Source organism: Dermacentor silvarum, chromosome 4, assembly GCF_013339745.2.
Source record: "Dermacentor silvarum isolate Dsil-2018 chromosome 4, BIME_Dsil_1.4, whole genome shotgun sequence".
NCBI classification, from domain to species: Eukaryota; Metazoa; Arthropoda; class Arachnida; order Ixodida; family Ixodidae; genus Dermacentor; species Dermacentor silvarum.
Genome location: NC_051157.2, coordinates 56,092,502 through 56,110,436, shown reverse-complemented (window position 1 = coordinate 56,110,436; position 17,935 = coordinate 56,092,502). Strand labels below are relative to the sequence as shown.

The window sequence follows — 17,935 nt, the reverse complement described above, 5'->3', positions numbered from 1 at the left end:
CTGGCTCGACGGCCACGTGAAAGTGGCGAGGTATCGGTATGGGCGTTGGTTACCGCGAAGTGCGAGCTGAATTGCGATCATTGGCTTCGCGCTTCACGCGGAACCAATGCATCGACAGCTCCGCTCGCCGTGCGCGGCGTTTAGCGCGCGTTTTTATCGCTATTGCGGATGCCCACCCGTGAGAAAAAGTATACGGAGCACAGGGTCACCGAAAAAACTGACTTTCTTTGCAATTGACACGCATGAGCTTTTTGAAAAGTTCACGATGCCAAGTTTGAATTGCATTCCTCAATTTCAAGTTGCATTCCCAGGTAGCTGAAAAAATGGCCTTTATCGCGCAATCCCTGGTCCGTATACTTTTGCTCACTAGTGTATCTTAAGGAGGAAAAAATAATTACGCGAGACAAATCACACTGAAAACAACTGAATCGGGTGTTTTAAAACACATTTGTTACTTTTCTATCAAAATTCGCACACTAAGTTCAATAATTAATAAGTTTGTTATTTATTTCATCTAATTATTCGTAGGTCAATTATGAAAAAGAAGTCTTCCTGGTGCGGCACGTCACTGCTGAATGAATACAATTGGTTGCGTCGTCGAATATTTTATATTTTATTTTTAAGAGCTTGGCTAACGTTGGCTGCATGGGAAACATTGTATATCTACTCTCAGCATACGTTTAAACGCGAACAAGGCAATAACATCTCCAGTGCTTTGTTCGGTTTTTAGGTTCGCCTGCATTCGGAAGCGTTGCCTCGTTCAGACTCGAAAGCAAACACTTTGGACTACTCCATAAAACCGGCTACAGAGCGGCTACTATGGCTGTGGCCACTAATCTTGGGCCACCATCTTGCCGAGCCGGCAACTTGGGTCACTGGGCATGTCATGTTGGTATACGCCCATTCTTGGTCAATCCCCCAGAATAGAAATGTCAAGGTCACACAAACTGTATGTAGCCCTAAATATATTAAAGTGATAGCGCCACATCCCGACCCACGCCAATCGCTTGGGGCAATAGCGGGGGCCTAACAACCAAAGCCGCTAAGAAAAGAGATGATAATAATAATCATAACGCATAAAACATATCAATCACCAATTAGACCCCCATGATAAGAAAGATGGCTAATGGCATTACCGTCACCAATACTCTGCAAAAGAAAGCTCCGCCATTTTTTTTTAAGAATGGAAGGTTCTAAACTGGTTTCTCTCACGCGGTGGAGGATTACAGCACACCTTACCTGTGCGCGAATTGCAGCCTTTTCCATGTAACAATCGCCCAGCGCTTTTTTGGAGGGTGAGCAGCTTCCTTCGTCCTCTGCGTGTCTTTTCTGGGTGTTTGGGAGAGCCGCTGGATCACCTTGGGGCATCACCACGCCGGGCACTGCTCCGTCTTGTGCCGTAGTCGCGGCTAGCCGAAAATGCGCTTTCTTGCGTTGCAGCTGCGAGTGGGAGCACACCAAATGGGGTGCCAGGATCGCCAGGAAAACAAATGCCGTGGCAGACGCTGAATCACCACTGCAGCAGATAACCGAGGCCCTACAGCTAGCCTGCCTAACCGCCATGGCTGCGTTCTTCTTTCTTCTTTCTTATTTTGATGATGATGATGGTGGTGGTGGTGGCCTGATACTATGGCTCGTACCCACAGTGAGGGATTGGCCAAGAATTGTGTGCCTGAACTTGTACTTAATGTCTTGAAGTATTACCTATTCGATTAAAACAAAAAAGGGAAAGAACAGAAAAAAATCCTAAAGCTTATTTGTTTAGTTGATTGTATGAATCCACAAACGGCATAAAATACGTCCCTGTGGCTAAAACCCAGAACTGACGAACCAAGAGTTAGTATTATTTCGGATGGTAAGATTAACCCTAGTTTGGCAAGCGGAATTTCTGAAAGTAGTTGTCATAAAAATAGTGATCTAATTATTCTTGTTTTAGGCTTCCTTTTTCATAGCACGGGCACTCTTCTGGGATTTGGTCACTTAGTTTCGGTTGGTCCGATGCAAAGTAGCACTAGTTTTCTAAATGGGATCGGCGATGATTGATGTAGTTACATGGAGACACTACGACATAAAATGCTTTGAAAATGTAGCGAAATCGTTTAGAGAAATGAATCTGTCAAGGCAAAAAACCTCCATTTGAGTTCGCTCTTTGGTAAAATTCATTACTCTCTTTTTGTTTTCTGGTTTTTGTCCTACGCCATTTTCAGCGCTGGACAAGTTCCGAATGAATTTCGACGAGGCGCCATGAAAACGTTATCCGAAACTCAGTACGTGCTTCGTAGTGTCTAAAGAAGCTTACTTATTTCGACGAGAGATAAAGAACGCGAAAACTGTATAAACAATTAACAACAAAGTAAGACAACTTACGCACGCGAACACAGCAGTTTTTTTAAAGAAACACTATAGTAAGAACGGCTTATACTCATTTCCGTTTATTACTTAGTGGTACACTGTCTACCATAACCATTAACACTTGCGCCTGCTGTTACTAACCTTTTACGTTACGTCTTATGTTTGTCGCGGAAATCGATCGCCGAAGACGGCCACCCATGATACAGGTATACACGTTAGGATAGGCCAATAGGCTCGTGTACATCCGACATATCACAATTAAGAAATAATTGAGCTCCATACATAACCCAAATTTCAGTATTCGGTAGGGGCAGTGAACCCGGATATACCTTCTTTGGGAATTGAAGCTGCCGTTAGTGCGGTGTCGTCACTATTTGAGTGACCGCAACGCCGTCGACATGAAAGTGGGCTGAAATTCTGGTGGTAGAGTAAATAGCTTCTTGTTAACCCAACACTGGCAAAAAGTTTAAAAATGAATTTATCACTGCTATGAGATTACCAATCTGCAATATGCGACTGTGCATTGCCAGCGAGATTGCGATGATAGAAATGTGGCTAAATTACTCCTTCGAAGTTTTCTATGGCACTGGCGTTTTAGCGTGGTTTAAGATGCAACGAAACAACACTGTGCCTCTTGGCTGCGAGTGTTGACTGGGAAATATATTTATTCATTCGGTCATTGATGGAAACATGATTGTTCAGCGATAAACTTCCCGAGGGTAAAACCTATAAATTTCCATACGAGGCATAAACAGATAGCAAAAAAGAAAGAAAGAGCAGCGGTAATGATGTTGGCAAGCAACTGAGCTCTTCTGCTGCTCTTGAAATGCTAAGAAAACAAGGGCATAATAAAAAGTGTAAATGTAGATCGATTTTATGCTTTTCAGTCATATAACCCTCCAGATTTGCGAAGGTCACAGGGCCGAATTAGTGCCTCGGCTATAACACCTAAACAAAAAACACGTTCTGGTAATGCTTGCATTGGCTGTGTATCAATACGTATTGTAATGGGTTTGTCTAAATACAACATAAATATCCAGCTGTTAAATGAAACATACGATACGCACACAATGTATATCACACAGAAGATACGTCGTTCATGGGTTCTGGTTCATAGACATAAAGTATGTACGGCTAGAAAATCAGAAACAAATTGCCTTGGACATCTGATATTACACTGGTTCTCATCCCGCGAGGGAGCGTATGATAGCGTCATGCCCAAGAAGCGCGTGCAAGGATATTTCATTTCAAGTACCTTTCCACGTTTCACCGTGCTTTTCTTCCCAATCGAGAGAACGCGCTTTTCTTTCTTTTTGTTCTTTCACAAGTACCTTTTTTTTTCTGTACGCATTAATGCTCATCCGTGAAAACACGCACAAATGATTTACAGTTAGAGGCAGTTAGTAGCGTCGTTATCACAAAATTACTCTCACGAAAGCGGTATGCCACTGGTGCAGGACTGTTTTTCGCCTTCATGGCATTAACCTAATTCTGATATGCTCGCAGAGCGAGGATGCATGCCTTTCATGGAAATACGCCTCAAGGCACTTGCACCTTTCCAAACCAAGAGGTAGAACTTTATCTTATCAAAACACGCAGAGGACACCCACTATTGCATGCTTGCTCTTTGTGTTTTCCTCGTAAGAGCTCCAGAGTGCGATAAACTTTCGTCATCCCATGTGCCGCGAGAGTGCTTTTTAAGAGATTTCAGACTGCACATCGTTAAAGGAAACAGGCACCGTTGAAGGTGCCTTCGGGCAAAATATGCCGCGTTATAAACTTCTAGGAAAATGAGAAGACGTGCGGACGTTCTCGCACCCTAGCATTATTTTTTGTTTTTTTTTTTCATTTTTTTGTGCTTCTGAAAGAAGTTACAATTACCCCAAATATTTTAGCCGAGCACAAGGTTTTCTCTTTTCTTTTTTTTTAATCTTTAAGCCTCAAAATAGTAGGGCCTATTGCGCCGAATGCATTTTGCAGCAGGACTCAGATCTGACTTTTGACCATCGATATGCCTTATCTCACAAGGTATGAACGCGTAGCATACCAGCATAAGTTGTCGCCATCGCATCGCCACGCTACTGCCAAATGTACGTTTATTTTTAATTTTTATTTTTTGTTTCACCACGTTGCCCAGGAGGAGCAACATTTTTTTTTTTCAGTAAGAAAATCTAGTATATATACAAACACGATTCTACTATTTATTAATGAATACGGAGAAATGTTTACAGCTGTCAGTTCCCTGAATTTCCTGTGTTATTCCCGCGAAGGTTTTGTAATACTAGTAAACGAAACAAATATGATGGCCGCAATTTAGCTATAAATAAACTTTACCTGCAAAAATTGTGATGGCTGATTTTCTATAGCTGTTACAGGACCGTGGATTAAAGCATCCGATGATATGAGCTAGAATAGAGCGTTAACATGAACAAAATTAGAGTTAGCCTTAGAATATACCCCACGTAAAATCTGAAAATTTGATTAACTGAAAATGGGGAATAACTAAAAATACGCATTGCTGAGGCAGCATGATCACCAATTGCTCCACATTTGACACCTAGCGCTTAGAAATCTTATGCCAACATTATACTCTAACGTGTGCATATACTTTGTTGTTTTTTGATAACTGTAGACAAATGGAAGTAGGCTACCTTAGAGAGAGAGCGAGAGAGCTCTTTTATAGAAACTGGAGATGTTTGCCTGGCGGCACACCAGGCATGCCATACTAGATGCATGCGATAATAAATGCAATGGTACACACAGGGGCATCTAACACCTAATTTGCCACAGTACAACGTACATGATCAGCATACAATATTAATGCATCTCAAAGAGAACAGCTAAAGAACAACGCATTTGGTGGAAGGTGACGTCTAGTAAGCACTATACGTAACTATATTTCCGCCATATATGTACAGAAATATTGGCGCTGTTTCGTGGCCATTACAGATATTTAATTTTCTACTTTGCTGCGTTCCTACTCAACCAAAGGTGCTTCACGACAACCGATTCCATTCTGGGGATGTTTGGGATGTGTCTCTGCTCACATGACGGTAATTTAAGCCCATTTCAGCCGGGAAGGATTCAGGATAAGTATTCCTGAGGCAAAATTGCCCCGGACACCTGGCCAGCCAAAATGCGCCAACAAAGTAAAGGTCACTACAACTGTGTCACGCATTTTTCTAACTGGCCATCGTCCTCCGCCTACCCAATTCAGATACACTGTCTCAACTTGTATTCTAGGTCATACTCGGCAGAAAACGCCTGTGCCCTGGGCGGTCGCTTTCACTTTCACGGTAGGAGTTCCACGCCACTTCACTTGCTTTTTTTTACATCAACACCCCGACGTGGGCCTCATAAGAATACACCAGGTCCGTAGTGACCCCACTGCCCACCGATTAGTTTCTGCAGCCAGAGACGTTCGAATCAACTCATCTCCCATGTACGTCACGCAACATTTTGATGTCAGCAGTACAAGTTCGGGTGTGGCCATCCGATTACCTACACCCACCTCCATCTTAACTTGGTGTACACAGTTGTAGTTGGCCCCGAGTTTAATTCAATAAACCTGAACTTTCCGCTAGACCGAAACGTAAAGACGGAAATGAAGTCGTGGTTCAGCAGTGGAGCATGACAGGTTGAAAGCCACCTGGGACTGCCATTCGGGTCGACAGACACAAAGTAACAAGTGTACGCTATAAGGAAAGAGAGACGCGGTTTCTCCTAGCAGCTCCTTTTCGTTTAATTAAGGTCAACTGAACTATATCATGTCGACCGCTACCTTTGAGCTAGAACAAGTTTTATCCCTTTCTCAGTGTTTCTATCTTTGAGTGTAAATGTATTGGCAATTTTTTTATTAGCGCAGAGCCCAACCTTTATCGGGTAAAAAAATGTATGATGGATGTCCTGAACCCTTAGAAAACTGGTGTCAGTTACCTCGACAACAAAAAATTTGTCCGAATGCAAAAGTAGCCAAAGTAATGCAGTAGAAGAGCCAAAAAGGCGCTGTGACAAAAGTTATGGTATATCCGTTGTATAAAGAACAATTTCTACCTGCAAGTACACCTATTTGCTACGGCATTTCCTTTGTTTCAAATTCATCTCACTGTCACGTTATCCGTGGGTTCATGATGCGATTCAGATTCGATTTCATGATTCTCATTCTCGGCGCTAGCATATAAGTGAGGTGCACCACGCCTAACGAAATTCTCGAGTTCCGTTTATTCTGCAGGAGGTGGCAATAACTCAATGGACTTGGCCCGTTATAGAAAAAGTGCACACCCAGATAATGCACCTGCTGCAAGGCACGACAAAGATACACCGCTTTCCCGTGTGAGCAACGCGGGGCGATCTCGCGTGCAGAAGAGTTGTCGCTGCAATCCATAGCAATGAGCCAAGGAGGGGCCAAAATCTTGCGTGATCGGTTCAGCGTCACCCTCTGCCACTGAAACGCGACGACATTCTATCGGTCAATCCCGTGGAAACTGAAAATGGTCTCACACGCGCACATCCCGGTAAATTTCAACCGGAATCCAGTTGAGATGGATGACAGAGAATGTCACCAATACGACCAAAACCTATTATCCGAGTCAAGCGTCTTGCTCACACCAGAACTTTTACTGCGTCATGAGAGCATCATCAGTTTTGTAGTTAAAAAGATGCCCAGCCCACGAGAGAAATTGATTGGGTGACGTCACAATTGGCTTTCTTGGGAGAACGGGACGTCTTATCAAACTGCGTGATTTTTCCCGCTAGCGCAGTGATTTATATAGTTACAACAGTATTATCTGCCGTAAACACAGCTGTGCAGTCTAAAATAGGAGCGAAATTTCTGAAGCTAGAACGGAAAATATTGTGCCAATCACACCAGGAATGGTTCGTTTTGCGTAGATGTCAACTGGATATGAGTCTGCCTTTCTTGCTTATCTCGAAAATTTGAAATGTTGCGTAACTTAGCATAAAGTTTGCTCCGGGCGGATGGAACAACGTAAGCAGTTCAACTCTTGTCATGGAGGTTTCCTCCTACCCTTTCTTACGTTGCTGGTGGGGTGCCCGCAGGGCAGCGTATTTGGCTCTTAGCTCTTCCTCATTATTATTATTGACCTGCCAAATAACATACATTGCCGGGTCATTTTTGCTAACAAATCCATTTCATACAGTGCAATCTACAATGCTAATGACCACCAAATGCTCCCACAGGACCTTGAACTAGTAGATGTAAAACCTGGATATAATGGCCTTGAACGGAACTAAATACACGCTTGTCACGTGTAGTCGTAAGCGTGACCATTCGAACTACATCTGTCGCGTTATAAATTGGTGATAACGCGGTGTCATAGAACCACAGATTATAGGTGCCTCGGCATTTACCTTACCTCGAATCCCTTTTACTCCTGAAAATATACTCAATTTGTGTGCCTCTGCGTCATTAAGCTAGTTACATCATAACCTACGTAATTCTTCCCCTCCACCGTACGCAACCAAGCCCACTTATCTTTAGTTGGTCTTCAACTTGAATTTGCCTTTACCATCTGATGTCCGCATTATCATTATCTTATTGATATGCTGGAGGCTATTTAAAAGAGAGGCACTCAATTTATTTCAAGGAATTTAAGCTAATAGTCAAGCATAATACAAATTAAACTGGAACTTTAACTTCAGCCATTAACCGTCACTCGTGACACTGCCCTATTATCATTATTTCACAAACTTACGCATTTACGGAAATACTGATGTCTTCAGCTAACCGGCACTACCAGGTGAGCTACATCTATGGAATGATCCTCTTGATGACATCGTGTCTGACCACAATGCCACTGAATTCTTCGATTGCCTTATCAATTATTTCTCAAATAAAAACAAATGTCTTTTCTTTTAGTTTTTCATTGTCTCTAATAGCTCTGTAGCGTAAGGTTCCGGTGCCGCCTGTCAAAAGCGTTATTATCTTTCAAATATTGCAATAATATATATTTTTAAAGTGTTAATTTATAAGTTCTTTTTTTTTACGACCGCATCTTTCCCCTTAACAAACGGCCCAATAACCGCTGGGTTCTCGAACAGTTCCCCGTAGTGGGAGAACGCAATTATTTGAGGATTAAGTGGGCAACCAAACCCAAAAATTAAGATGCTGATGTTCAGAGGCGAAGGAATTGGTGCAGTTTGGCGTATTTCTGCCTCTGTGTGTTCAAATCATATACTTGATATACTTGTGGCACTTTCACCGAATGTTGCCTCTATTTTCATTACTGTATTTTGTCTATGTGCGTTTGCGTAATTGATAATACTGTGCTTGCAGCGCTTAGGAAGTTTGCATATAGTGTTTGCCCTCATGATTAATAAGTATGCTTCACACGTATAGATTCCCGCTCATTCCATGCCCCTCTTGGGCTCTGTAAGCTATTTTTCAATAAATAAATAAATAAATAAATAAATAAATAAATAAATAAATAAATAAATAAATAAATAAATAAATACCGACTTCATTGCCAAATGTTCAGATCAATTGGATAACTCCGGCATTGGATTCATTACTATGCTAGGTTGCACGCTATGTCAACGCGGTGAAAGTTGCGTTCCTAAATGCTTTCTATGCAGCCACCGGAAAATTCCAATTAACGCGGTTGTTTTGCCACAAAACAATGTTTATTTGTGCAGAGGTGCTTGGCAAGTTTCACGATTCCCGTAACGTAGTATAGTTCAAACTTTTCACTCTGTTCTGAGTGGCAGTTCAGCGCAAGAGGTAGTTTTACAAATGCAAAGTGTTTGGATCAATGCGCGAAAGCCCTTGCCGATTCAAATTTTCGTGCCTGTGCAATTAGCTATTTGCAAACACAGAAGTTTTCCCATGCAAACACAACGCGTTTACAGGATTGGTACTAGAGACACTGATAGCGAGTGTTTCGAATTCCTGGACCTAATCTATATAGTCACCAGCGATGCGGCATTTCTGTTTCCCTACGTTCTATGTGGTGTGCATTCCAGCATCACAATGTTTTGTACGTCTGATAATACCCAGCTGTGTGGGCTATTTCGCATTTTGAGCTTGAGTCATGGAAATGTTTTTATACGCCATGAGCAAAAAACATAAAGATTGGTAAAATGGAAAGAATACATTAGCGTGAAAATTTTTATTTGAGGTCTATAGCCCTTGCTGCTAGAAGATGCGTATTCACTGGGTTCCTGTCGTTTTGCTCTTGTAATCCGTTTATTCTATGGGAGAGTTCTCAGCTTAGGCTTCTATATAAGCTCTTTTTTTTCTTTTTTTAGTGAGCAATAATCGAAAGGTGCTGTTCTGGGCGCTGTCCTCACAGAAACGTGTATACCATCGATCCAGAATGATCAATGCCTTGGTTGACCAAATTTGCTAAATGTTGATTTTCGTGCTTTCACAAAAGACGGTAATATCTATTGAGAAGTACACATTGCTTTTGCCACTTGAAGTAAACGATTCTTACTTTTCTTCGTGCACGCGTTGACACTAAAGCTCCGCACTGGCTGAACCAATCCCGATTTTTTTACGTGGAATTTTGCCTGCGCTGAACCGTCAGTGGGCAAAGCATACGTGGAGGCAGCAAATTGTAGGCTGGCAAGTCAACAGCGCATGCATGCCGACGACGCTCTGCTCCTCCATTACTGCCTCGCTGCCTCTGTGATCGACTCAGAATCAGTTAAGCCCTCAAACGCCGTCGAAGCTTTCAGTCTCGCGAAACTACCTAAACTCTGCAGCTTATTAAGCGTTCGGCCTTGCCTAGCGGAACCACGGCATCTTCTAGCACGCTTACCATATTAGTGACGTCTAGTTCACAGTCCGTGCTTGCACGACGTTCAAACTTCAGGGGCGCAATGGCGTAGACTGAAGAAAAAAGGCGCTTAAGCTCTAATTGTTACCAGCTCTCTTATACGAGGAAATGCTCAAGACGTGGCGTTGCGCTTGCAAAGTAAATATTTTTTGGGCATCAGTCAAGTGTGACGCTTGCTAAAGGCCTTGAAAATTCTGAAGGAAAATTACAAAAAAAGAACACTGTAAAGAGCACGCGGTGGCTGCGGGCAGCCTGAAACATTTGCGTGTCATCTGTATAACATCATATATTCGCAATGCAGGCTGCCCGCAACCACTAGCAACCGTCTGGATTAGTAAGGTTTCTGAGATAATAAAAATTCTACCGTAAAACACATAAAATGCCAGGAGGCGGATTACTTGGTCAAACCGGCCGTTGTCATCAGTGTACCTCAGTGAAAAAAGAAGTCCCGCAAAAGATGGGCACGCAGCTCCATCGTTACACATCTAACAGAAGTTTGCTAATGCGGTTAGCAAAACGCGAAGCATTCAAAGATCCCTGACTGCTTCTCACGCTTCCCGAAAACTGCAGCTTAAGTAGCAGTAATAATGGCACTTTTTTATGTAGCGGCCGTGGTAATGGCCCGGGAAACCCTGGCGGCGAACGCTATGCACGAAGGCGAGCTTTCTGGTAGAAACGCAGCCTCTTGCGTGGGACGATACCAGAGATATTGCACAGTCGCGCCAAAAAAAAATTGCATAATTTTCAGGTTTCTATTTTTGTTTTGTACTTTTAATATTTCAGTCTGAGAAGATTTAACATAAATGGCATGCGCAGTGGGTGTTTTGTTTCATGACATTTGTTTGTGGATTGTCGTTCTCAAGATTCCGAGGAATAGCTTTGCCAAGAATGCAAGACAAGGTGTGGGCAACATTAACGATAGAATGGTGCGGCGCACCTAAATATATTTGGAGGGCCTGCGTGGTTTGGGATGATTTTCTCGGCCGCAGGCGCCAATGCCGGCGCCAGATTTTCTGCGACTTGGGGCCATGACGTTAAAATAATAAAAAAAAGGTGCTAGAGCCTTCACATTTCAATATAAGACCACTTATATTGCCCCTGGCAAAACGTCTTTCCAGCAATGCACTTCAGTTTAAAAGTGAAGCCGACTTTGAGGGGATCGGTGTAAGCTTGGTATTTGTAAGCTGGCTTTCCTACGTTCGAGTGTTGCAGTGAATGAAGCCTATTTGCCGTATGCGAACGATGCGTTACGAACGGGTCCCGATAACGCAGCGGAGTCAGCGGAGTCGGCACGGTGCAGAGCTCGGTGCAGAGTCGGTGGGCGATACAACAGAATATATCTGATGTTTTGTGCCATCAGTTAATTACCGTATGTACACATAAGGGTGACTCGATTCAATGGGTCGTATTTATATAGCCATCCCGAAGTGTGCGCTGACCCGCGTGGGAAGGCGATGCAGCAGTAAGGCCTCTTGCCTGCTCAGTTTCATTGTGACGCAAAACTGTAGGAGGAGGCGGTCATAAACAATGAAAATTGCTGTCGACGACTGGTCAAGACCGTTCGGGCTCTCTAGAAACCTTTCTTGATGACCTGAGTTCTAAGGTAAAGGGAGCAAATCTATTTGTTTACTTATTCAGCCCTGCATCATACACGATATGCCTTACGGACGTGTACTTACACTCACCCACGCATCTCATGGCAATTAATTACTTAATGTTATCTTGCTTAATCTATTTATATATCTCCTTTCCCTTACTACAGTGTAGGGTAGCAAAGCGAACGCTCTTCTGGTTGATCTCCCCGCCTTCCCTCTTCTTGCTTTCTCTCCCTCTCTGTTTAGATTATTAAAGTCACAAGATTGTGCCAGCAAAATGTTGCTCACAAAAATGTGCCCGTGAGGGGTAAAATACCTAAACTTGACAAATAAGTGTTCATAGGAAGGTGGAGACTTGGAATAAATGGTCGTCGAACAAGGGTCTTCTCAGGCTGGAGCTATGGTTTCCACAATAGGCCTTGTCTTTATCAAGTCAATAATTAGGATGAAGGAGCCTTAATTTTAAGGGAAGGGGTCCTTACTTTTGATAGTGAGGGACGGGGTGGGGAGGAGTGACTTGAAACAATTTCCTTCGCTGTACCGTCGCCCAAACTTACGCTGGGAACTTTGGCAGTTGACGCACCTTTTCAAACAAGGAACCCGGGTGCTCAGCTTCGACTGGAAACAGAAGTTAGAAGTGGGACGAAATAGGCAGCGGAAATATCCAAGGGGCTATACGGCGAATAGTTCTTTTTCTATCACTCTTCCCTCTCGATCCCCTTCCTTGTTTCTTTCCTATAGTCCAGACAAACCAATTTCGGCGCAACGAGACAAACAATGGCGTTAGCCGCTACTTCCCGTCGTGTTTGGCGGCAAAGCATTCTAGCTTACAAGACAGCTCGATTCAATTTTCTTTGAAACCACAATATAGGGGGGTTGGGGGGATTTTTCTTTGTCTACTGGTAGAAGAACAGGGCGCAAGCGACACATTGCAGGCCTTTAACGCGTGGTTGCCGGAGCAGGGCGCGCAAAAGCAATACAATATCACCGATTCTCGTTGCGAAGTGCGTTTGCGGTCGTTTTCTCTTGCTTAACTTTTTAGTGGTTCTTTTTTTGCTGGAATGGGGAATAGCTTTGTATGCGGATGTCTCTGAGCGAGATTTAAGAATAGCGTTCTACATTTCTGGTCGTCTTTCTTGTTTCCGCGCTCATTTTAGTTTTTCCCTACGTGCTGGAACATGTATTTGTTTCTTAACGATGACATTACCGCTTGCTTTATCTGGTAATTTTCACCTGTCTCGTTTTTCCTTTCCTTTTTTTGTTTTTCCTTTTTTGTAATGACAGCTTATCGCATGCCCAGTTTTATATAGCCTGACTACTGAGCGATTAGGAGGCAACTTCGGAAATTTTTTTATGTCCACTGACCTTAATAAAATGTTGCGTTATGCGTTATGATAATCTTTGCGTTATGATAATCTGTGCCAAACGATATGACTGCAAGCTATTTAGTTTTCCTGGAAATGATTTTTAAGAAATTGGTTGCGTGTTTCCAACTCATGCCCAAGAAAATATGACATTTTGCAAACCACCCTGTGTTCTTCACGTCAAAGACGAACACAGGTGTCGGTGTAGTCATTCGCTAGCGAATGACTACACCGCTACTTTGCCTTGAAACAACGAAGCTGGCTCGTTTTGCTGAAAGACGGTGGCTGACAATCACCGTTTTGACCGACGTGATAACTGGTGCTTCTCTTCGTCTAGCCACAGCACAATGCGTTGAGCTTGGGGCACGTCAGCTGCAACTCACGGAGGCGGCTAAAAAGCCAACAGTGATCCTTCAGCGCTCAAATAGTCACTGAAATCGTCGCTCGAATCGGCGCTGTTTAGTTCCAAAGAGCTGGAAAAGCTTCCCGTGTCTTCAGAAGACATCCTTAGGTTAAGATTTTTGGGGGGCTATAACATCACGCATACTACTTTTTAGCACGGGTTCTGCGTGTCTACATTACGGTAGTGTAGCATCTGACGTCATCGACTCATCGTAGACGTCGCACGAAGCAGCTACCCGTTTCAGTTTTGGTACCTCGTTTATGGGTCATTTAAAACTATTGATGTGTTTCTAAGCAAATTGAACCACCCTGCCGGTGGCAGGACTGTCAATACCAATTGAAAATGACAATATTCTAAGATGGCTTAAAAATTGGCGGAGTTGCCCTTGAAGTGCACTTTATGAACGTATGCTACGAAAAAAAGAGCTGGTGTTTTCGTCACGCAGACACGGACAACGTGGCTGCTATAGATGTTACAGTATCCCATTTCGTGAGCACAAGGGCACAGGTTCCAATAATATTGGATACGCATTCCCCGTCATCGCAATCAGAAACATGCAGACTCTCGATTTGAAGCTCGACAGCCACCAGCAATCGACCAGTGCAACATCTTCGAACTCTGTTTTTTCACTTCTCAATATGACAATACCAGTTAGGTTTTGCTTGGATATAAGTCTGTCCGTTTAACTCGTGCAGCGCATGTACGTAAAATGGCAGGAATGGAAAAACAAATCTTTCTATTAGTGTGCCAATTATGGATAACGAAAACAAAATTCTATGCTTGGGGTTCCTTGAACGATAACAATAAGCTTGTGCATTGTTTCCGGCAGTATTGAGCTCTAACTGGTATTCGTAAATCATTTTCAGGTCTACGATACAACCTGTCATAGTGACGAGTGCTACTTCAGTTATGCATGCCAATTTCCGTCTTTATATTCGTCTTTCTTCCTTCCTATCACCTTATGTCCCTTTTCCTTTTCGCTCGTGCGGGGTAACAAATAGGCCTTTTTTTTTTGGTTAACCTCCCTGCCTTTCTCTTCCCCCCCTCCCCCCCCCGCCCCCTGTCTCTCTCAATTCCGAGGTTAAGCATGCCACAGAAACTATGAGATTACGCTTACATATTAGCTTCTTTAGCTCAATCTAACGAATTTATCTCGCGGAGATAAGCAGCCTCACCCAAAAAAAAAAAGCAGGTTCATGTCCTCTAGTAGTGGTTTGTAATTCGTTTCTTCTTTCGCTCGAAACATGCAATGGATGCAGACGTTTATTGCCAAGTCTAATTCTTCACTCATCACAGAGGAGCTTTCCAAGGATTTCGCATATACGTATTCGCATGCTTCGAAAGGAAGCTGCCGAGAGCACGATTTCTCTCGTGGCTCGACAGAGCACAGAACAGGCACCCACTGAAGTAGACGTGAGGGATAACGGGTGCCTTAGCTCCCCATCCGAGAAAATCGTAACTAACCATGCCAGAAGTTTCTAGAATACGTAAAATTGACTAATATTCCTGGTGTCTGATTGCAATAATCTTTTACAATCTTTTCATTTTCTCGAGTGAGCTGACAGGCACACCATGAGTCAGGAAAGCGTTGTTTGCGACAAGATTCATGTACGACAATGAAAACAAGAGCATCCACTTTCCTCTTGCTACACTTCTAAGAGGGATGCAAGGCGGAAAAAAATATTTACGCATGCGTGTGTGCCAGAGAGAGAGAGAGTGTGTGTGTGGGCGCGCGTGTGCGTGCGTGCGTGTGTTTGCGTGCGAGTTTGTGTGCATGCCTATGATTTGCCTTTTTCTGTACACTTTTATTACATTTTAACAAAACGAGACGCAATGTCTCCATAGGAGCTTGAAAACTTCTCGCCTTTAAAAATGAGCCGTAGTTCGAAAGTGTTCACACAGTATCGCTGCTCTGGTAAATTGATTGCGCACATAGCGTGCGTTAAACGTCGGAGAGCTATTAGTTTTAGAATAGCCTTAGGCGCCTTTTGTACGTTAAACGCAGCCACTTTTGCGGGACAATACTGTGCGCGTCCATTGAAGATGGTTAGTTTAACGTGCGAGAACGCAAACGCAAGAAGGGGCAAGCCGAGCCGAGGCAATCCATTAGCAGCCATCCTGTTGCTGCTATGCGGACGCGTCTGGTTTAGGCATACCGACGCCGGAATCGCCGAACGACCTCAGACACTGGACGCAATATGCACTCATAACTATAACGTTTCAGGTGAGTTTAGAGGGAGCCAAAGCTCATTTCAATATTTACTGGCGATCAACGAGAGCAAGAGCATAGCCATGATGAGAATTCACACTGAAGCCGGAGCCATGGGTACCGCCATGTTGGACAACGCTATTTCTTAGCGTGCGTAAACATCACGAACTTGATGTTGAAATTCGCCAAATAACGTACGTTTCATACACACCTAAACCACAGAAACACAATAATGGTATAGGAGCATGCGCAGAGACGAAAACGCTATTTGTTTACGTACGTAATGCGTTTACGTTTGGTTTCAAGCACTATGTTAAAGCTGTCTGTAGACGGCGAACGATACGTATAGAATTAGGCAGGCAGTGATAAATGCTCGAAGAGCTGCGCCCTCCTGCTCTCTCACAAGTTAAAAGGCACGATTCCCGACAGCCTTTAGTAGTGATTATGTGGGCGGTCTGGCTCAGTGGCCGAGTGGCCGAGTAGCCGGAACGAATTTCCGAGTGGCTGTTGACTTAATGCGCCCACCGACGGTTGCCAGAGTTTAAACTAGCGGAGGTATGCGGATGGCATGCGTGCAGACAGGCGTAGAGTTGATGAGATCCGGCGGACAGCAATAACCCGCGCACAACATTTTCGCCAGGCGCAGCACGTATACGCTGGAGACATATTACTCAGGAAGTGTCCTTTCCTTGGCATCTGGTAGTTTATCACTGAGTGTGTTTAGAAGAAGTTTATTTCAACAAAAGATGACACGAACACTGAGTTACAATGACGGCAAAATTCCACCAAGACGATAACATACACAAAGTACAGAGCATTGTATCACTGAAGTAACTTTTCACTACTGATGAATTATCTAGCGTATAATCTAGTTTCTGTAGTGGCGCAGAAGGTGGATTAAAGCACAGCTTCGCCCTTGCCGGGTTTTTGATTTATCTAACATATTCTGGTTTCCATATTGTTGCATGGAAAATAATGTGAACATTGGGGGGTTTAGTTTCCTTTTTCTCGGAACTACATTTCTTTTTTTGTCCTGGTGCTCAACACGCCTCGCGCTGTCAAGCTTTACAATTTTTATCTTGCAGTGTCAACGGCCTGTCGCGCAACGCATGCTATCGGCAGGAACCAACACCACCTAGATAGCACAGGCCTACGCACTCCGATCTATGACGTCATGCTGCCTGACGCGAAATTTCCATTGCCAAGGCTGGCGTGACGAAAGCGGTGACGTCAAAATCACTGCTGCTTACGCGGGAGCATCCCCATTAGATTCTATGGAAGTAGGGCCCCGGTAGCATGACGTCATTGATCGGAGTGCGTAGGCCTTGTGCTAGTATCTAGGTGGTGTTGGATGAACTCGGCAGCGCGTGTCTGATATCCTGAAACCCATTACGTCCATACGTCGTGGCCAACACCACCATGGGCCCCACTCCCGCCTAGCTTTATTTCTACAGTTCGGGTAGAATGACGTCACAAGCTGAATGACTCCATCAACCCGCACTCATTTCCACCTGCGCTCACGCCCAGATCTTCACTGGCAGTGAGCATTGTCACAGCAGCGCTAATAATCGCTGCACTTGTATGCAATACTAAAATTTGTGATATTAAAGTGCGTTATTAGAGTCAGCTGCCAACGCGATAGTATACTTGCATTGTTGAAATGCAGGGAGGGGAGTGCCACTGTAACAGTGTTTACGTAAAGTTAACGTAACAGCCCCCCCCCTTTCCACTTTGTTAGTTACGGTAACTGCACCGTATCGCTAGAAGCTGTATTTGAGGCTATATATATGTGACACGTGCTCCTGTGTTACCTTGCAGGCTCACGATACGTGGCTACTAAATGTGTGCCCGCTTTAGTTTGGACTGTTCTGGCGTAAGTAAGCGTGGCTGTGGGTGTACGCAACTTTTTAGCCTAATTTCCTGTGGCGAGAATTTGAGCCACACAAGCTAGTCTGTTCTTGCACTGCCTATACTGCAGTCGCTACCTTTAAGTAACACCATTGCGTCAGGCACTACAAAGCAGTTCGTGCGCGCTAGAGTACTTTGTAGGCGCATACTCTTAATGGCGATGGTCAGGAACTTGATATTTGTAAAAAGCATGGAATGAAAAATTGTACTTACAAATAGAACACGTTTTGAATTGGTCCCTGATCTGTTTCTTCATTTGTGTATTATGCCGTATTCAGCTGCAGATAAATATTTATAAATGTGCA

General features: G+C 43.7%; 1 protein-coding gene across 1 annotated transcript in view; it reads right to left on the bottom strand.

The window, feature by feature from the left end:
- Positions 1-1,563, bottom strand: part of LOC119448625 (protein 5NUC) — a 31,991-nt gene extending 30,428 nt beyond the window's left edge. The window contains exon 1 of the mRNA XM_037711857.2: positions 1,240-1,563. Coding sequence (XP_037567785.1) covers positions 1,240-1,563 — 324 coding nt within the window. The remainder of the gene's footprint in view (positions 1-1,239) is intronic.
- Between the last annotated feature and the right edge of the window lie 16,372 nt (positions 1,564-17,935).